Genomic DNA, 21,828 nt, shown 5'->3' on the forward strand with positions numbered 1-21,828 from the left:
ACAGACTTTTCACACAGAATACATCTGTATTAGGAGATGGGCTGAACTGCAAAGGTCAGATCCCAGGATGAACCTTCCCAAAGTGGCAGCAGCCAGGGACTCAATGTTGGTTCGCTCATCTAAATTGGTAAAGTGACTCTGCAAAACATGACACAGGCAGCTAACAAGGAATAATGTTGATAACAAAACAGCCCAAGTAAGGCCGAAAGAGTAACAGAAAACTCCCTCCTCCCCCCTGTGTGGTTCAATGCAGACCTAATACCTGGGACTGCAGGTCAAAACTTCCCATAGACGGTTCTCCAGACAGCCACTCTAGTAATTAAGATATTGGTCAAAGCTATTTTTCCTCTACATTCAATATAGCTAACAAGCCTCTGCAGCTACAGAGCAGGCCTTCCAATATCATCTGTGCAAAGACTCCAGTGCCAACACATTAGCCTTGCCTCAAATGTTTGAACAATTTCCTTTGCTGGGATCCTCAGCAAAGATTTTCTGAGATTCTGTTTTTCTATAAAGTAGTAATTTGTGTCACTTAATTTGCAAAGCATACCCCAGCTCCTTTACACCCCGTTGTCCCATTATCTTGCACACCCACCCCTCTCCTTTTACTGCGTTGTGTGAGAATTCTAACTATGAGCAGGGCCGGCTCTAGGCACCAGCAAAACCGAGCACGTGGTTGGGCAGCACAATTTTCAGGGTGGCATTCAGGACACTTTTTATTTTTTGCTTCGGCAGTTGCGCTCCCAGAGGTTTGTCCCCCCACCTCCTTTGGGGTGGCAAAACCTAGAGCTGGCCTTAACTGAGCTTTCATTCTATGTCCTGATATCTTATACAGAAAGGAACTGGAGCCCCTAGTAATTGCTGGTATTCACAAGTGAACGGAAATTGTTATTTTTATCTACTTCCCGGGTGTTTTGGGGTTATATGAGGCATTACAATAATTTCTAACTCTTTTTCCCCGCCCCTCCCCCCATTTACAGTGCCCATTCCAGATAAATAAGCATCACAGGCTCGGCATGAGATCAGGCCCAGCCCAGTTACTTATTTATGACTCACCGGGGGGTCCAGGAAGCAGAGGATCTTGTTCGCAGGAAACACACAGGAACTAGGAGCTCAGAGGATTAGATGAGGGTAAGTTGCATAAAATGAAGGTCATAGAGTCCGAGTTCAAGGCAAGAAGGGGTCACCAGATCATTTAGTCTGACCTCCTGCATGTCACAGGCCACCCACACCACCCAGCCCCTGCACCAAAATTAAACCAAGGTATTACAGCCCACAGGAGACTAAGGCCTTGACTACACTGGCACTTTACAGCACTGCAACTTTCTTGCGCCGGGTGGAAAAAAAAACACCCCCCTGAGCGCAGCAAGTTACAGCGCTGTAAAGCGCCAGTGTAAACAGTGCTCCTATCGCTGTAAGCTAATCCCCACGGGGAGGTGGAGTACCTGCAATGCTAGGAGAGCTCTCTCCCAGCGCTGGCGCCGCGACCACACTCGTACTTCAAAGTGCTGCTGTGGGAGCGCTCTCACGGCAGCGCTGTGGGGCTGCAAGTATTGCCATACCCTAAGATATTATGAACTACAGGCAGAGAACTGGAGGGACTGAGGTGCATCAGGGACTGAAGTCCCCGCAGCAGCATGGAAATGATTAAATGAGAGACACCCAGATAATTCTGGCAAATGACCAGCACTCACATGTTGCAGAGATTGGCCAATGTGCCTGTCAATCTGACCTGGGAGAACTTCCTCCTGTCTCCACATTTGGCGATCAGTTGGACTCCAAGCATGTGAGCAAGACCCAGCCAGGCAAGCCCCTGAGAAAGAGAATCCCTGAGAGAGTACCAGCCCACCTCATCCAGTGTGCCATCTTCAACTGTGGCCATCGCTGATGTCTCAGAGGAAGGAGCCACCCCACACCAGAATATAGTGTGTGTGTGTGTGTGGGGGGGGGGGGAATCCCTTCTCAACCCCTGCAGATGACCAAATGAAAACCCTCAAGCAGGAGATTTTTAGGAACACCAGACATGAAAGTGAAGGGACCCTCATGGCTGCTGAGCACTGCCCCTATCATCACAAGTAACCCCTTTGTACAATCACGCTCAAACTGGTCTAGCTCTCTCAAAACTAATTAAGTTGTCCCCCCCACAATTCCTATAGGGAGGCCGTTCCAGAACCTCACTCCTCTGAAGGTTAGAAACCTCTTTCTAATTTCCAGCCCGAATTTCTTAATGGCCACTTTATACCTATTTGTTCTTATGCCAAAATTGTCCTTTGGCTTAAATAAATCTTCTCCCTTCCTGGAGTTTTACTCCCGCAATGTATTTTGAGAAAGCAATTATATCCCCTCTCAGCTTTCGTTTTGCAAGACTAAACAAGCCAAGCTCCTCCAGGCTCCTTTTATAAGATAGGCCCTTCAATCCCCTGATCATCCTAGTAGCTCGTCTCTGCATCTGTTCCTGTTTAAGTTTCTCTGTCTTCAGCATAGGTGACCAAAACTGCACACAGGTCCCAGAGGAGGTCTAACTACTGCCTTGTACAATGGCATTAAGATGTCTCTGCCTCTACTGGAAATGCCTCACCTAATACATTCTAGGATCACATTTGCCTTTTTTGCAGCCATATCACATTGGTGGCTCCTAGTCATCCTTGATCAGCCCACACACCCAGATCTCCCTCCTTCTCTGTCACTTCCAACGGGTGAGCCCCAGCTGGCAGCAGAAATTCTTATTATTAGATCCTAAGTGCATGACTTTTCACTTCGAACTATTGAATTTCATTCCTTTGCTGTCATTCCAGTCTTCAAGGTAATCCAGATCCTCCTGTACAATGTTCCAATCCTCCTCTGTATTGGCAATGCCACCCAACTTCATTTGGTCAAGAAATTTCATTAGTGCATTCCTACTTTTCATGCCAGTCATAAATAAAAGTATTAAATAAGATTGGTGCCAAGACCAATCCTTGAGGAACTCCACTAGTAACCTCCCTCCAGTCTAATAGTTCACCTTTAACTCAACCCCATTGTCCTCTCCCCATGAGTCAGTTCCTCATCCACCTCACACTTACAATAATTGTACTAATCCCTATCTTCTCTAATTTAACTAATAATTTCCCAGGTGACGCCATGTCAAATGCTTTACTGAAGTCCAGCTATATCAGATCTACTGCATTTCCCTTATCTAAACATTCAGTTATCTTCTCAAAGGAGGATATCAGGTTAGTCTGGCATAGTCCATGTGGCATTATTTCCCTTTTTCCATTTATCTCCATGAATTTAATTATTCTTTTATTCAGAATTTAGTAGATCTGTACAACTACAGACGTAGTGACCGATGTAGTGCAGGCAATGTTTGATGCAAAGCGAATGTGGGCGGGTCATGTAGTCCGCAGGCAAGACAATAGGTGGACAACCCACATCAGTAACTGGATCTCCAGAGACCACAAGCAATCGCTAGGCAAACTGAAAATGCGCTGGGCGGGTCCCATGACAAAACTCTGGCCAGAAATGGAAAGAACATGCTCGTAACAAAACAGACTGGTATGGTGTTGACTTGCATTCGTGGAGGGACAGACAATGACTAGCTGGACAAAGATGACAAAGGTGACTTTTTTCCCTTTCTTAAATATAGATCTGATGTTAGCTGTTCTCTAGTCACATGGTAGCACCCCTGAATAGATAGATTTATTAAAAATCCATGCTCCCAGACTGGCGATCTCATGTGCCAGTCACTTTGAAAAAAGTAGGCACACCCTGCGAAACCAGGGAGTGGTACCAGTGGGAAGACAAGGAACTGATGCTGGAATACATAAGAAGGGAGACAGCAATGCACAGGGAAGACAGAATTTCATCTCCAGTTGTTTAACAGCTGTTTAGAAGCAACAGAGAGATGGGGGAGATTCTGTGCTGTGCCTTAAATATGTCTGCACTGGCGTTAGAAGTTGTGAATTCCAGCTCTAGGAGCCAGACCTACACTAGAGCAAGCATGCTGAAAACAGAAGTGCAAGCAGCGGGACGGGCTAGACACCCTGAGTATGATCCCATCTGAGTCACTAGGGGGCTAGCCACTGACACCATTGGGGCTACACTGCTATTTTTAGTGCACTAGCTCACTCTGCGCTAGTGCTGGTAAGTCTCCTTGAGCTGGAATTTACACCTTCCAGCTGCAGTGCAGATGTACTCTTAGATGTACTCACAGCCATGGGGAAGTGTGAAGGGGAAGAAACAAGGAACAAGTGGTTAAGTCACCTAGTACCCTTCTGTTTCTAGACTGCTCCAGGGAGCTACTTAAGGTTAGCAGCCCAATCCAAACTGCCTGGGGGTGGCAGCCTAACCCAGTATTGCTGTAGTGCTCTGGCCCTGCTCCTGTAACCCCTGCCATTTGCATACCCCTTCTAGTCCTGGCAGAAGCCTCATAGGACTACCTGCAGCTGTCTGATGCAATGCCTGCACTGGTGGGATTCTCCCAGGGCTGGGCCCGTAGCAGCATACAGAGGCTGATTGGGGGGGTGTTGGGCTCAAAATCACACCCATTGACTGCAGCTTTATCACAATGGGCACCTACACCAGCTTCTCCTGCCCTTCTCGGCCTTTCCTCAGTCATTCAATTACTATGCCAGATAAACGGAAGACTATGTACCTCAATTTCAGGCACGCGTAAGGCAAACATTGCCCCTGTACGCAATCAGGTTTGTATGTCTCATGCACATGTTTAAGTATTAAAGTGAGGGTTTGAAAGAAAAGGGCATGTGTACTTTGCACATCAGTTACACTGGTCTTTAATGCAAATCAAACAATGCCTTCCCTGTTGCATCATAAGTAATTTGGAAAACAGCCAGAAAATAACCTCACTACCATAAAAACAAATAAATAATTTATCAACTACGCACAGCACAATTACAGAGAATTTTACAAGGGTGGTTTTAATGCAAATCACCAAAACAGATCAGCATTACGGTATATTACCTAGCTGTTGCCCTACATCCACTTCCCCCACACTCAGTTTCAAACTACGTGCAACCGCAGACTACAAGCAGGGCTAACAGTCACTTCTCTGTTTAGTAGTGCATAGGTCAGAGCAAGCGTGACTGCCTGGTCACTGTAACCTTGACTGACAGATCCCCATGCAAAATGCAGCATTCATCTAATAAAAACATTAGACACAGAGATGCCAGTGAATATCTCCATCTTAATTTCCATCTTCCAAAAGCACACACCACCCTCGTCCGGCACTTGCTCAGTAGGGTTTTGTTGTCTATGGGTTTGTGAAGTCAGAGAGGATTTCTTGAGCCATGGAACTATTGGGCATGCAGGGTCACACGGGCACAGTGTGGACAGAAACACCATCAATATTGGTATTGGTAGGGGATACTGATAGTGCAGTTCCCATTTTGCTCACTCTTGAAAGTGCGGCCTTTTATTTTTTATTTTCAAATTCTGGCATTGTGCACTTGATCTGGCCCCCCATCTACATTTTCATGGATCTCCTGCATTGATCCACTAAGGCCTACATTACCACAGAGAACACTTTTCTGTTAATGTACACTGGGGACTTGTTGGGAAGAACACAGAATAGGTTCTATCAACAGCTTTGGCACAGTTCAGCAACCTGTATCTTCAGTGATCTTTGGCACCAGGGCCACCCGGGGGGGGGACAAGTGGGGCAATTTATCCGGGGCCCCGCGAGCCCTGGCCCGGCGGCAGTCTGGGTCTTTAGCCGCATTTGGGTGCAGGGGGAGCCCTTCAGTGCTGCCGAGGACGTGGAGCAACTGAAGGGCCCCCTGCCACCGAAATGCTGCCAAAGACCCAGACCCCCGCTGAGTGAGTACAAGTGTCGCAGCTCCCCTGCTTTGCCCCAGGCCCCCTGAATCCTCTGGGTGGCCCTGTTTGGCACATGCAAATGTATGCTCAGTATAATATATACCCTCATTTTCTTCTATTGTAGGGGCTCATAGCTGTACCTATTTTAAGGTTGCCCAACACTTCCCATTATAAGACCCTGTTTTCGGTTGCTTATCAATTGCCAAACTGTAACCACTTGGGCTGAAATTTCTCAAGCTGCCTCGGGCGGAATAATGTAAGCAGAGTCAGGATGAGCTCTAACCTGACATCTGGTGGTGAATTATGAGGAGCGTGGAAAAGAATTTCAGGTATTTGCATTGGCATACCCACCCCACCTAGCATAGCCCACGGCAGCCTGGGATGGTTATTTTGACAGCTCTGAGATCCCCAATTTCTTTGTTATTGGGGCAGGAGGAATAAAGTGGTGTTACCCTGATTATGTGAATGAGGAACTATGAGACTGCTTTATGACAGATGACTCAACCTCAATTAAGTAGTACTTGCTAGACAAGGGACATGGGTTCCAAAACCCAGTGAACTGAGAGAGGTTGGGGACTGGTGTATGTACCTGATGGTATGCCCCCCCCCTTTGAGGGCCTGGAACACCAATTGCACATCCTCCTTTCTCCACTGTTAAAGAGTAGAGCTAATTTTGATTCCATTAGGAGTCCATCCAGAAGCAGCTGAGCTGAGATCACTGAGTGCTGTGTTAACTAGTGGGGAAGCCTGAAGACCTATCGCTAAGCAGCTGGCAGAGCGGAGCAGTTTGCAGCGTGTTGGAGCAGCCCACGGAACAGTGAGTGGAGTGGAGCAGTTTGCGGGGACGGTTGGAGTGGCTCACGGGTCGGCTGGAGGAGCAGCACAGCTGGTGTAGTGGAGCTGGTTGTGGTGAAGGCTGCAGCAGAACTCCACGGAGAGGCGGAGCCCCATAACACCCTGTGTGGGGGACCCCCCCATTTCCACCCAGGCTGGGGGAGTAAAACTCTGTAGATAAACTTTTGAACTCTGGGGTGGCACTGACCAGAGACTTTCGGTTTGTTGGACTTTGGGGTGATTGGACTTAAGACCCTAAGGGGGAAAGGACATTGCCAAACGTACTTGGAGATGGGTTTTTGCTTATGGTTTGTGTTATAATCCTGTTTGTGGTGTTTCTCCAATGTGATGCCACATTGTTTCCCTCCTTTATTAAAAGGATTTTGCTACACTCAGACTCCGTGCTTGCAAGAGGGGAAGTATTGCCTCCTAACGGCGCCCGGGGGGTGGTACATAAGTGTCCCAGGTCACTGGGTGGGTGCTCGAGCCGGTTATACATTGTGTTATTGAAACGGAACCCCTGGATACTGAATCTGGCCCTTGTTGCTGCCAACTCAGAGGGGCAGAAGGGTTACAATAATTTGGGAAAGTTTCACCCTAAATGTTCCAGCCATCTCTGCAGATGACCTTTTCTTTGAGAAACACTAGTGTCCCTGTGCTCTGAGGCAGGCACTTGAAATTTGGTAGGGGCTGGCCTTTGCATCAATCTTGGAAAAAACTTCATTTGGCACATGCTCAGAGACATCCTAGAGTTTAACAGCTAAAATTTCCAAAGGTTCTGTTGTCAGTGAGGATACTCAAGCCTCTCCTAGATCTTAGTGCTGATCAAATTGTGCATGTGCCATCCCCACAGAGTGATGAGATGCCCAAGCCCAGGGCTACAGGGTAAAGCTGTACTTTCCCTGTGATGGCAGCTCCAGGCCTGGGTGTGGCTGATTCCCTGCTGGCACCCAGGCAGTGAGGCAAAAGCTGTCTGACTCTACTGCAGAGAGGATAAGAGCCAGACTGGAGAAAGAGATTAGGGCAAGGAGCCTGGGAAGAGTGAGACTGGAAGGGGGAGAGAAAAACTGGGAATTTGGGGGTGGGGCAAGACTAGGACTTGTTGTGCAAGGAGATTGGGACTGGCAGCTGTGGGGAGAGTGGGAGTGGGAGGCAGTGAGGGAAAGTTGTGGGGACTGGAAACCAGTTGGGGGGAACACGGAGATTGGATGAGGAGCTGGGGAAGAGGAGGGGACTTGGAGTAGCTGGACAAGGAGACTGGGACTGGGAACCATTGATGGGGTGGAGGCACAGGGGTAGGGAACAAGGAAGCAGAAGAAGGAAACTGGGATTGGCTGGGCAATGAGACTGGGGTCAAGGAGTCAGGGGTGGGGGCAAACTGGCATTAGCATGGAGACTGGGACTGTGAGTTGGTGGGAGGTGGAGGACATTGAGATTCGGATACTGAGCCTGGACTGCAGTGCAACCAATTCAGATTTTTTGGTGTGTGTGTGCGGGAGCGGATTCTGGTCCCTGCTCCATCACTGGCAAGGTCCCTGTTTCAGTCCCTGTTCATCTCCACCTCCCTAGGAACCCTGGGTCTCCCTCAGCCAGAGACTTTCCCTACTCTTACCCACATGATCCTTGAGCCAGTGCTACCAGGAGTCAAGTTCTTGGAGAACTCCCCTGAGCTCTGCTGTACAAGAACAGACTATGTACCAGGTCTTAACACCACTTGGCCCAGCCAAACTGGTCTAGGCAGAGGGGCAACTGGGCCAAGTCTGAGTGGCACTGTGACCCCATGCATCAGATCACAATGCCCCTCACTGATATTTGGATCAGCTGCCCCCTCCATCTGTAGAGAGAGGCGGCTGGGTCAAATTTCAGTGGCATTACGATCACACAGCTAGAGTGACACTCCAGACTGCTCTGGCAGTAGCTGTACTGGCTAGTAAGGGACCTCTGCATAAAAGTGGTAGGGCCAACGACTCCCTTCCCCCAGCTCAGCAGCCCACAGGACTTTGAGCAAGTACAAAAATGTGGGGCGAGGGGGTTTGACCCCACCTCTGCCTAATTGGCACTATTGCCAGAGGGAGAAACTAGGACAAGGTGAGCAAGGAGATTGGGACTGGGATCAGAAGCCTGAAGAGTAGAGACTGGGACAGCGTAGGCAAGGACAATGGGAATGGATCAAGGAGCCAGAGGTGGAGAAGAGGCAGGAATGCCAGAATGAAGGTTGTCTGTGCAACCTTAATTTGGCCCTCTTGTGCATACACGTTACGATCCAGTCTTTCATTGCATGTTCACATACTATTTTTTTTTCCCACAGAACCTCTGCCTCATTCAGTGCACAGCATGGCGACCCGGAACTATAAAGGCCAGCCCTCAGAGCTCAGTAGGTCCCCAGCCACCAGAGAGAGCAGGCGTCCCTAGGGGAGCTCGAGACTGGGAGGCTCCTGCAGCCCAAGGCAGCTGGTCGGAGCTATCCCGCGCCTGCTACCCGGAGGAGCTGCCCGAGCTACCCCGCGCCCGCTATCCAAAGGAGTTGCCAGACCTGCCAACCAGCCCCAGCCGCGAAGAACCCATGCTCCTGGACCCCGCAGAGGCCGACATCAGGACCCAGGTAAGGCCTGAGGGAGAGTACGGAAGTAGCCCGGGGCAGTTGACGCCAGTCTGGCTGCAGCATTACCGGAGCCTATGTCAGTGTGTTGTGGCCAGGATCCCCACTGACTAAGCAGCGGACCGTCAGTCGCTGCTAGGGCCCCGGGCTGGGACGCAGTGGAGTGGGAGGGCCTGCGTCCCCCCTGCTACCCCGTTCCTGAGTGCCAGACTCCCCCTCTCCCCGGCCTGAGGAGGCCAAAGCCTGTTCCTGTTGTTCAGTCCTGCCTAAGGGCCTGAGCACTCCTAACTCAGTGGTTGCTGCCCCGCCCTGACCTAGGGCCGGGGCTCATAACTGTTGTTACAGCTCAACCCTCCCCGAGGGCCTGAGCCTCCTGACCCAGTGAGTGTTGCCCCACTGGAGCCGGGGCCAGACGTAATCACCGTGCAGCCGACTACCGTAAGGGCTACCGAGGGAGAGCACGGCTGGACTGTTTCCTCAGACCCATCGGTGTGTAGTAAGCTAGCGTGGCTCCCCCCGCGCTGGAGAGGGTCAAGCCCCGGTGAACTTGTGTACATAACCCCCACAACACCTTGGGCTACACACTGAACAACAAGGCAAAAACAAAATATTGAACGGGTGTTCATCAAGTGATCACTGTCCATTCTGTGCAGGGGCCCTGTGGAAAACTTAGTATGTGATCATATAATTCTGTTCCCAAACCCCTACCAACCTCCCCTTTCCCCAGCCAAAAAACCAAACCAAACACACCAGAAAATATCATTAAAATAAAAACAAACCATTCCCCCAGCAGAGTTTTGATCCCAGAAGCACCAGAGAATGTATGAAGTCAGTGAAGGGTTTTGCTACTCCTATTGATTTTACATGGAAGGTGCTCAGCCACTGCAGTGATGGGGTCAGTATAAAACTCTGATAGACAAAATAAAGACTGTATCATAATGCATATGCACAAGGTAAGCACATATGCAAAGTAAGGTTGCACAAGCAATGCACATCTAGTATTTCTTTACGTGTGAGTGGTTAACTTTGCAAACGTAATGTTCTTTTAACATAGTTTTTGTCTGTAATTTATAGTGAGTGTTTCCAGGACCGACGCTAGTGTTTTTAGCGCCCTAGGCGCATGGCCATTTCGCCCCCCTGCGCGCTGGTCCCCCGGCTCCACAGTCCTGCCTGCGGACGGTCGGCTGCTCCCGCGGCTCCGGTGGAGCTGCTGCAGTCGTGCCTGCAGGAGGTCCACCGCAACCGCGTGAGCAGCCAACCCTCCGCATGCATCACTGCGGCAGCTCCACCGGAGCCGCCTGCCGCCCCCTCCGGCAAAATGCCGCCCCCTAATAATGCTGGCGCCCTAGGCAATTGCCTAAGCTGCCTAAATGCAAGCACCAGCCCTGCCTGCGGGAGGTCCACCAGAGCCGCAGGAGCAGCAGACCGTCTGCAGGAATGCCTGCAGCAGCTCCACTGAAGCCACAGGACCAGGGGACTCTCCGCAGGCACAACTGCGGCAGGTCCACTGGAGCCGCCTGCCGCCCCCCAATAATCCTGGCGCCCTAGGAAATTGCCTAGGCCGCCTAAATGGAAGTGCCGGCCCTGAGTTTCTAAAAAATGCTCTTTAACTGACTACCCCTTTATTGCCACCTAGTGACCAGAGCAAGTAATTCCAGTTTCCTTTTATTACTGGGTTGTTAACTATGGCCTTTATTTGTGCTGGAGTTTTTAATTTGAAACTAAAGAGCCTGCTGGTGCAAATCACATTTTGCACTGGGGCAGTGCATTTGCACTAGGGGCTTGCACTGGTGCAGGTACATCTGTGTAGTACCAAAAACCCAGTATAGGCCTACCTCTAGCTTATTTCTCCTTCACTGATTTGAAATGGATAAACTGTAGGATCAGCCTTATCCTTATTCTTGGGATTCTGGCTGGGAACACTGATGGCCCAAAACCATGTTCTGATTGGCTAGCTGAACCTTTATAGTGATGACATGGCTGTGCACTAACCCACAATAGTGCATAATAAAACCTCCTGAATAAAAGAAACAGACATCTCTACACTCACAATGGGGTTGACAGCCAGGAAATTAACAAGGGGAGAGGGGTTCTAGAATAATTATCTTGCCTCCTATTTTTAAATAGAATATTAGACATTAAGTGCAAAGGCAGCCCAAACCTATTTTTATGCCTCTTTGCTACCTTCTGCCTCTTCCAGGCCTAAGGTGACTGGACAGCAAATGTGAAAAATCTGGACGGGGGGTGGGGGTAATAGAGCCTATATAAGAAAAACCCCAAAATTGGGAATGTCCTTGTAAAATTGGGACATCTGGACACCCTATCCAGGCCCCCCCTTACTTTTCATCCCTACTAAGCGCCTTCTGGGGTGCATTTAAACTTGTGTTCTATTTCAGTATTGAAGTAGCTCCTAACTTGGCGCTCTACTGTTGAAGGTCCTTTCCAGCCAGCCCACTCACTGCTCTCCAGAGCCGCTCAGCTCCCTGGCTATGACGGAAGGGGAAACAGATTCTCTTTCACGTGGCGCTGCCCAGCCTTAGAGCAGTGCCCTGCCGCCGGGCTGCTCTGAAATCGACTTGGGCTGGACAATGCTGAGGCGAGGTAGCTTAAAGATGAACTGCAAAGGGAAACGTGGGTCTGTGCCTTTCTTCTTCCTCTTTACGGGGGGCGGGCGGAAGAAAGCCGGAAAGGTGAGTTTCTCCCCTCTCCGTGATGATTTCATGTGAGAAACGAGCAGGGCTGCCCAGTGTGGTGCCCCTGGTCTCGGGGGGCTTCCCTGTGCAGGGGGAGCCTTCTGCGCTCTCAAGCGGGAAAGGGAGGCGGGCTGGCACCTTTTCTCCGGCGTTTCTCAGGCGGTTGAGTTAAACAGGGAGCGACCCCGTTTCAAACAGGCTGAATAAACTCCCCGCCCCTCTCCAGTGACCTGCTTCAGCAGCCCGGGGCGGGGCTTTTCCGGGGCAGGGGGAGCGGCGGGGCTGGGACGCAGAGGGGGGGCGGGTGCAAAGCCGGCCCGAGGGGAGCCCCCACGGCGCACAGCGCCCCCAGGGGCCCGGGCCAGCCCGCGGGGGGAGGGGAGCAGGCAGCTCCGGAGAGGCCGGGCCGGGCCGGGCCGCTGCGTCCCGCCCCTGCCGGAAGTGAGCGCCCGGGCCGGGGTTAAGGGCCCGGAGAGGTCGGGCCGCCGCCGCCAGGGAGCGCGTGAGTCCCGGGCAGCCCCTCCCCCTGCGCGTCCCTCCCCGCTGCCATCGCATCCGCTGCCGCCCCCGGTGCTCTGGGATCCTTCCCGCCGCCCCCGGCCCGGCCGCAGGGCCTGGCCCCTGACTGAGTGTCCGCGCAGGACCCCCTGCATTTCCAGTGCTTCCGGCCTAGCTCCGCTGGGTGCCCTGTCTGACACCCGGTGCTGAACGCGTCGGGGGCACTGCTGGGCGGCGAGCAGGGTGTTACTGCAGTGCCCATATAGTAACCCCTTAAAGGGCCCTCCAAAGCGCTGTGTGCTTGAGACACTCGGCTCTCCAGTGCGAAGCCACCTTTGGTTCAGCTGTTGGTCCAGCTCTTTAAGGACTCTGTACACCATTGCAGGCTGGGAGACTGGGCAGAGATGCTCCAGCTACAGAGGCTGAGGAGGCTTGCGGGGGCAAACTGCCTGCTCCGGAGACACAGCGCTACGTGGAGGAGCTCTCCCCAAAATGCATCCTTTGCAGAAGTGCTGCAGCTGGAGGATAAAAAGCTCACTGGTGTAGTTTTCCCTCTCCAGGGTCTAGAGAGGTATCTAGCCCCAGGAGTGAACACTGCAAGCTTCCGGACTTTCAGCCCCAGCCTGGATGACATTCACAGGGCAGAGGCGCTTTTCAAACCCTCGGGCAGACACGTGATTGATTATTTCAGTTCTGCTGTCCGCATGGACCATGCACCACAGCTGTCGCAGCCTGAGGTGAGGCCATTTCCAGGGATGGAGAGGGAGGTGGTATCCTTGCTCCTGTGGTCAGAAAACATGCTGAGTGGGGGGAGCAGGGAGTCCATCCTATACAGCGTCGTCCCTATCTTCCCTCCCCTGAATTCATGCATTTGGGTGCTGTAGTTTTAGCAGTTCATTTGACCACTTGGAGCCAAAAGAGAGCGTCTCTGTGCAGTCAGCCCTCTGTGAACGATGGGGACTGTGTCAGCATTATCTTATGTAGGGAAACCTGCTCTGCACTGTCAATTCCCTCAGAGCAAGTGGTGCATTTTTATCTACACTGAGCAGGCGAACTGATGGAAGCATAGCTTCTGAAGGGCCTGGGCTTTCTGCAGATGTCCCAAGATTTTACAGATCCTGGGACTTCTACAGAGTTGAAGGACTAAGTCCCTTACGAAGGGAACAAAATATTTATCTCTACAGATAGGACAATTAAATGGAAATTTCATGTTGTCTGGGCTACTAAGTTTTCAACCTAACTTGGCCCTTTCGGCAACTTTTAACATAGGAGGGTATCAACTAGCACAAAGACATTCCCTGAAAGCGAGTCTGTCTTACTTACCAGCACCATGGTATCTGAGCACCTCATAATCCATAATGACACCCCTGTGAGATAGGGAAGTGCTATTATCCCCATTTTACAGATGGGGAACTGAGAGGCTACATGACTTGCTCAGGTTTACAGGGGAAGTCTATGGCATGGTCTAGAACTCAGCTCCCAAGACTTATGTGAGTGCCGCAGTCACTGAACCATCCTTCCTCGTCTAAGATGGTAAGGGCATGAGAACTAATTGAGGGTTTGCAGGAGAGACCCACTCCTGTTGCACAAGTGGGGTTGGATGAAGGAGAGAAAACTAACAGTGGTATCTCCTTTCTTTCTCCAGGTGTGCTTTGTGGGCAGAAGCAATGTTGGGAAATCCTCCTTAATAAAGGCCTTGTTTTCATTGGCTCCCGATGTTGAAGTCAGAGTGTCGAAAACTCCAGTAAGTGTGGTTACGGGATTCCCTCCATCTCAACAGGAAGCTCCTGCCAGTCAGGGGTGATGACAGAAAGGGCTAACCTTAGCTCTGGGGTAACACAAAGCTCTGGGAGCATAAGCTGGATTCTGTTCTGGCTTGTGCATCTTCAACAGGAATTTTAAGGTTTATTTGCAAAAGTCCTATTGCTGGAAATATGAGGTGAAAAGAACCCAGCTTGACTCTCAGAGCCCAGGGTGAGTTTTCAGGGCTAGCAGTTGTGGAGGGGGGAATTAATCTTTTTACTCATAAGCTGAGCATACTTGATGTGCAGCCGCTGAGACAAAACAAACACACAGCTCTACCAAGCTAATTTGTAGTCTCTTTTTTTGAGAGTAGTTTGGGACTCAGAGCTAAATCCTCCTACTCAGGTAATGACTGTGGAAGGTCATTGAAGCAGTGGAACTGTCGCAGTCTGCTCCACACAGAGAGGAGCAGGCCACAGGGAGGCTGTGCAGGGAGTCACCACACCCTGTGGACCCACAGAGGGAAGGCTTGGGGGCATGGCCAGTGATGCCATGATCTGTAGATCTGTTGACTTAAACACTCACAACACAGGCATTTTTAGTGTGTTACTGATATTACTTCAGCACAGAGCCTCAGTGGTGGCTCTGGAACAGCTCCCCAGGTATCCTGTGTCCTGCTTTAAGCATGTGAGGAGAGGATTCCAACCCCCCCAATTCCCGTCCATGATGCCCAAACTGAGAACCTTCCGTAGGCAGAGACTAGGTTCTCTGGCTATGTGTGAAGACCAGGATCCGTAAAGCAGTGGTTCCTCACCTTTCCAGACTACTGCACCCCCTTTCAGGAGTCTGATTTGTCTTGTGTACCTGCAAGTTTCACCTCACTTAAACTGTTTCCTTACAAAATCAGACATAATGTGCTATAACACTTTTTTTCATATTTTTATTACTGAACAATTTGCTTTCTTTCTCACTTTTACCAAGTATTTATAAAAGAAATCAACTGGAATGTAAATATTGTACTTACATTTCAGTGTATACTATAGAGGGCAGTGTTGGTCTTGCTTTGAGCAGGGGATTGGATTAGATAACCTCCTGAGGTCCCTTCCAACCCTGATATTCTATGATAAACAAGTCATTGTCTGTATGAAATTTTAGTTTGTACTGACTTTGCTAGAGCTTTTTTAGTTGTAAAACTAGGCAAATATGTAGAAGAGTTGATGTGCCCCTGGAAGACCTCTACGTACCCCCAGGGGTATGCATATCCCTCGCTGAGAAACACTGCTGTGGAGTGTTTCCTAAAATCCTTTCTGATATCATGGCTAAATAGTATGGTAAGTACTAGTGTTCTGCTCTAGGGTTCCGATGGCACCTTAAAGACTAACAGATTTATTTGGGCATAAATCTTCATCTGAAGAAGTGGGGTTTTTACCCATGAAAGTTTGTGCCCAAATAAATCTGTTAGTCTTTAAGGTGCCACCAGACTCCTTGTTGCTTTTGTGGAAACAGACTAACATGGCTACCCCCGATACTGCTCTAGGGTTGTAATTTCAAAAAATGTAAGTCCAGTACATCATGTGCCTGCTGGACTCTCCTACGTGGGCTCATATAGCATCTCCCTCCTCTCAGCTACATAGATTTGTGTAGTCACATTTAGACCAACTTAAGTTTGTCTATCAGTCATTGGAATGGTATCCTGTTTCTACTGAACCATGAAGTGCTTCCCTCATTCAGTCACCTTGTCAGTTACCCAGGATGCATTACAAAGTCTATTCAGCGTTTCTAATGAATCTAAAACACTTTCCACTCTTCTAGGCCCATCGGATTCTTGGTTCTTGTTCATATTCAGCTCAGATGTCTAATGTTGGGCATAAAGTATCTTTTAAATAAATCTATAATCCCATGGCCATTTAGTAATATTTAATAAAGCTCAACCTGTCTCTCTCCAGGGCCACACAAAGAAAATGAATTTCTTCAAAGTGGGGAAATACTTTACGTTGGTGGACATGCCAGGCTATGGCTACCGCGCCCCGCAAGACTTTGCTGACATGGTGGAAGCCTATTTACAAGAGCGTCAGAAGTAAGAGAACCATTGCATGCTGTCGTGTTTTACCTGCAATCTCACAGTGCATCATAACAGTGGGGGATGCTTGCAGAGATTATAAAAAGGTGGAAGAGTTAAGTGTAAATATCAAGAAGTCATTGCCAACAATGGGATGGAATGTACTAGAACACGGTATAGCTTCCAGAGTGAAGTGGTGGTATTACCATTGTTTGAGTCCTGTTTTGAAGCTTGGATGGATCAAAGCACTGGAAAATATTCCCCTTAGGTGCTATCCTGTATTGACTTCTCTCAGGATGAACTAGATGAGACTAATTCTCTTTTCCCATCTCCACATCCTATGAAAGAGCATCTCAGTTCTCATCCTAGTTAACGTAGAAACAACCATTGTTGCATTGCCCCTCACTTGTGTTACTGTCTGTATCTTTGTTAGCTTGAAGAGGACGTTCTTATTAGTGGACAGCGTGGTAGGATTTCAGAAAGCAGACCACACTGCCATAGAAATGTTGGAGGAGTTTGGGATCCCTTACGTTGTAAGTTATACTTTCTCTTTAAAACACGAACCAAAATAAAAATGTAAATTGGCCAGGGTCAAGGGCATTCTCTAAACATTTTGTACCTTCAGACAGATGAGCCTCAGCAGTAGAGCTCTAGCAGTGAGTTAAAGGTGATCTGCACAGGGACAAAAATTGCTGCACTCCTCCCCCCCACACACACTTTTTTTTAAAAATTCATACTGTATAGGGAGGCCTGAAAATCTATTGTCTGTTTTGGTTTTTTTTTTAAGGTCTGAATTTTCAAAATTGACCTTATTTTTGGTGCCCAGTTTGACACCCCTTAAAGAGGCCTGATTTTAATAGGTTGGGTTCTCAGCGTTCATGTCCTAGTATCCCATTTAGATAGGACATGAAGCAGTTTGAAAGTGGTGGGAGGGTGATACATCTTGGCAAACATTTCCAGGTTTACAGTAAAGCAACATTCTTCCCCCCTGCTCCCTAAATCTTCTTTTTATGGATTTGTGCAGTTTGTGTTAACCAAAATCGACAAAGCTTCCAAGGGACTGTTGGTTAAAAATGTACTGGAGATCCAGGACTTCGCAGAGAAGCACACTCAGGGGTGCTTTCCTCAACTCTTCCCAGTCAGGTAAAGCTCACTTCTACTGATGTCTGAATTTTAAGCACCTGAAAAACACCAAACGCACTGAAAGGTATGACAGTTTGGGAGACTGAACTCCTGTTTATGCCCAGAACAGGTACAATGGGCAGTATCGGGGCAAGTTACTCTCATGCTGACCCCAGCCTATCTGAGGTAGATCCCTTAAAGAGGTGAGAGGAGAGTTCAGCTTTCAAGGCCCATTCCTTGTTTGGTCTTTCAGATGAGACTGACAGCAGAGGCACAACATACGCTGGTGGGTTTTGTGGTGTGAATGCCTGTCTGAGACTACTGCACTGATTTTAAACAGACCACGTATGGGCAATAGCTTGGGACCAGGTTTGAAATGGCTGTGGCTTTCTGAGGCATACCAAGGATAGTACTTGCAGTTATGCTGCCCAATAAAGCTACTTTGCTCTAAGACTGTATGCAAAGTATCCCCTCTGCAGATGGGGGAATGGGCAGAGAGGCTAACGTGCAGTTCTACTCTGAAAAAGAGCAAGATAAAAATGGCATCTTGCATAACTTCTCTGCTGCCTGTGTGTAACTTTAACTTCAGCCTTCTTACTCCTGTTAGCCCTGCAGAGTCTGTACAACTCTGGGAGAGGGAGCTGGGTTCTGTTTTGGATCCAGCATTAGCAGAATCCAGCTCTGCCCCTAGTTACATCTGTACCATCTCACTGAACCGAGCTGCATGGTACAAATGTAACTGAATGGAATTTGGCATATAGAATCTTGTACAGGGAGGTGGATGTGTTGGAAAGAACCCAGCTTGACTCTCAGTTTCTAGGATGAGACAGTGGCAATTTAAAAAATCTGTGTGTAAATAGAGCAAGGTTGATGTTGAGTGTGTCAAATATGGGACCCAAAATGCTGCTTTTACAGTGTCAATTTTCAGAGTAGAACTATTCTAAGGCCTAGAGCCACAAAGCTATGTAGGCTCCTAAGTGACTTTGCCAAAGACACACACAAAACCTGTAGCAGAGCTTGAGATAGAACCCAGATATCCATTGCTTTGCATTTGTGAAGTCGCTTACATCGGTGCTAAAGGCTACCAAAAATCAGCATGGTGTAATGTTCTGCAACCACTTGGTATGGGTATAAGTGACTACCCGAAGCTGGGCTTTTAGTATCATATCTCCTCTCCAGGGGTTGCTGTGCCCTTATTGCTTCATATCAGACAGATGGTCTTGGGATTTTTTTATTTGATATTGAGCAGTGAGCAACTGTCAATTTGGGGAGGGGGCTGGGGAGATCAGGACTGGATTTTGTAAGATAAGAACGTGTAAAGGCGTACACCAGTTTGGAACTGTCATGTTAATGTCCCTTTATAATGAGATCCTGAATTAAGTGACGAGCCACAGCCAAGCTTCCTTTGCTGAGCACACTATACCTGATAAAAGTTCAAATGTAGCTCCTTTATGTAGAAACATCAGTGAAATCCTAGGACATTGAAGTCAATAGGCCAGGATTTGATCTGTGACATTTAATTAAGTGGTGTGTGTAACGGGGGAAAATCCTATGTAACATTTTTTCTTTGTTTAAAAAATATCTCAGCAGAGAACCCTATTAAAAATATTAAACATCACCTTATTTTGAACATGGCTTGTGAAGTTGTTAAACTTGTATTAAGGGTTGCTGAACTCTAAACCTCTGCTGTAGAGTGTAGCGATTCTGTTATTATTGCAGCAATAAACTAAATGGAAGAATTAACACCTAATTTCATTGGATAGAAAATGTTTAGGGCACCACTGAGCTGCAATTTCAAACTCTTGTGAAGCTGCATTTTTGCACCAGAAAGACAAGTCCTTCTTTCTACACATAAAGCTAAGTGAAAAGAATGTGTGATGTACCATAACATTATTTGCTGATTCCAATCTGTGATCGTGCAGTGGATAGAATTTAAAGTTGCCGCAGGAACTATACATTTCCTGATTGTTGTGGGACTAAATTATTGATGTTTTAAAATATATCAGAAACAATTGGCTGACTTTGAAGTTACCTGATACTCCAAGGGACAGTGGCAGCTTAGCAGAATTAGGCACCTGCATTTGAAAGAAGCAAGGACCTGAACATGTAAATCTTTCTTTCTACAGTTCCATAGAGTATTCTGGCATCCACCTGCTGCGGTGTTTTATAGCCCATGTTACAGGAAACCTTCCCATGATGAATTCCTGACAGCCACAATTCTCCTGTTATATTCTACTCATCCAGCACAACAGGTACCAAACATAGTGCTCTGGACATTGCTTTTTGCTTTGTAAATAAGATAAAATAGTGAAATTATTTTGAGGGTTTGTAATAACTTGTTAATGATAATTTAAGGAAACTTAAGTGATGCCTGCAGCAGAATGTTATCTGATTTTCTAGATTTATTTATTGGTATTAATTTACTAAATTGACAAAAAAATAAAGGATTTTTAAAGCTCATGTTTTAACAAACTTCCAGTTGTTATGAAGATAGCCTTGACATGTGAAGCAGATTTTAATGAAAGCTTAGATACTAAAACCTAGCTGTATAGCAAGAGATAAACAGAGTGCATGTGGGCCTGGCTGTAGCAACATCCTTTAGTCACTGATCAGCTGTGACTGTCAGTCAATCTGTTTTAATACAGATAGTATATGAGAATAGGGTCACCCTATAGAACTTGAACCTGTTGGTGTTTGTGTTCAGTTCTAAGATTTTCATGTTTTCTTTAGTGTTGACAAGGAAGTAGCAAGAACACTCTTTCCTGCTGTATGGCTTCCTACCTGGAGGTGGAAGGGACTTGTCCTTTAAGAAGTTACGAGAGGATGATGCCTTTAAAGGAAGTCTGGTGCACAAGCTGCATGGAGTTACGTGGTACCTCTGCCAGTCATAACTCTATGCTGTGCCCAAGGGAAATTACCCTAATGTAATCAAGCACCAGTGGCTACAAGCTGTGAGGGCTCTCCACCACCCCATCAGATCCTAGGAGAAAGAGCAGATGAAGTAATAGCAGGAGGAAAGCTGTGACTTTGTTAATGGTGAGAGGAAGATGACTGCTTTGCTTTGTCAGCACTTGTTAATGGAGCACTCTGCTGGAAGAATTAGTACTTACATAGCATCTATTGCAGGGGTTCTCAAACTGGGGGTTGGGACCCCTCGGGGTCACAAGCTGTCAGCCTCCACCCCAAACCTTGCTTCACCTCCAGCATTTATAATAGTGCTAAATATTTTAAAAAATGTTTTTTTTAAATTATAAGGAAGGGTTGCACTCAGACTTGCTTGTGAAAGGGGTCACCACTACAAAAGTTTGAAATCCTCAGGCCTTGCTCTCATTGGTTCTCAAAGGGGTAGGGGTTACCTCTCCTTTTTGCACTGTGTTCTCTTGCTTAGCACTAACTTCACTATGGACCTCTCAGGGAACAAACCAAAATTCTTTAGTGATGACAACTGACCATAAAGAAGTGAACTTCCATGGCAAATGAGGTACATGCTGCATATCTGGCCCTACCTTGTCCCTCAGTGGTAGCCTCCTATTCTTCAGGGGCTCATAACAGATGTGGGATAAACTTCCCACACTAGGGCTACGTCTACACTACAGGATAAATTCGAATTAGCTTAAACCGATTTTATAAAACAGATATTATAAAGTCGATTGTGCGTGTCCACACTAGGCACATTAATTCGGTGGTGTGTGTCCATGGTCTGAGGCTAGCATTGATTTCTGGAGCAGTGCACTGTGGGTAGCTACTGTAAAATAATGAGGCCAATAATGTTGATTTGCGTCCACACTAACCCTAAGCCGATATAGTAATATTGATTTTAGCGTGACTCCTCTCGTTTTGTAGGAGTACAGAAATCGATTTAAAGAGCCCTTTAAATCGATATAAAGAGCAGTGTAGTGTGGATGGGTGCAGTGTTAAATCGATTTAACGCTGTTAAAATCGGTTTAACAGCGTAGTGTAGACCAGGCCTAAGTTGCATCTGTTTAGCAATGCCCACTAGATGGCATAGTTGTAGTGTTACTGATGGGTAAGATTTCCTTCCCAGAAGATCACCCATTCTTAAGCTCTGTTTACACTGGTGGTGTGTGGAGTACAGGCTGTGTTCACACATGTCACTGCAGCGAATATAAGAATGGCTGTACTGGGTCAGAACAAAGGTCCATCTAGCCCAGTATCTGTCTACTGACAGTTGTCAATGCCAGGTGCCCCAGAGGGAGTGAACCTAACAGGCAATGATCAAGTGATCTCTCTCCTGCCATCCATCTCCATCCTCTGACAGAGGCTAGAGACACCATTCCTTACCCATCCTGGCTGATAGCCATTTATGGACTTAACCACCATGAATTTATCCAGTTCTCTTTTAAACTCTGTTATAGTCCTACCCTTCACAACCTCCTCCAGTAAGGAGTTCCACAAGTTGACTGTGTGCTGTGTGAAGAACTTCCTTTTATTTGTTTTAAACCTGC

General features: G+C 47.9%; 1 protein-coding gene across 1 annotated transcript; it reads left to right on the forward strand.

Annotated features, from left to right (window-relative positions):
• The first annotated feature begins 11,859 nt into the window (after nt 1-11,859).
• On the forward strand, nt 11,860-21,013 carry GTPBP8 (GTP binding protein 8 (putative)). Its single transcript, XM_030532873.1, has 8 exons — nt 11,860-11,937; nt 12,999-13,175; nt 14,084-14,182; nt 16,128-16,258; nt 16,674-16,773; nt 17,265-17,383; nt 19,489-19,614; nt 20,093-21,013. Exons 1-7 carry the CDS (start codon nt 11,860-11,862, stop codon nt 19,568-19,570), a joined length of 786 nt encoding a protein of 261 aa, XP_030388733.1. The 3' UTR covers nt 19,571-19,614; nt 20,093-21,013.
• Nucleotides 21,014-21,828: the final 815 nt, after the last annotated feature.

This window comes from Gopherus evgoodei, chromosome 1 (genome assembly GCF_007399415.2).
Source record: "Gopherus evgoodei ecotype Sinaloan lineage chromosome 1, rGopEvg1_v1.p, whole genome shotgun sequence".
Lineage (NCBI taxonomy): Eukaryota > Metazoa > Chordata > Testudines > Testudinidae > Gopherus > Gopherus evgoodei.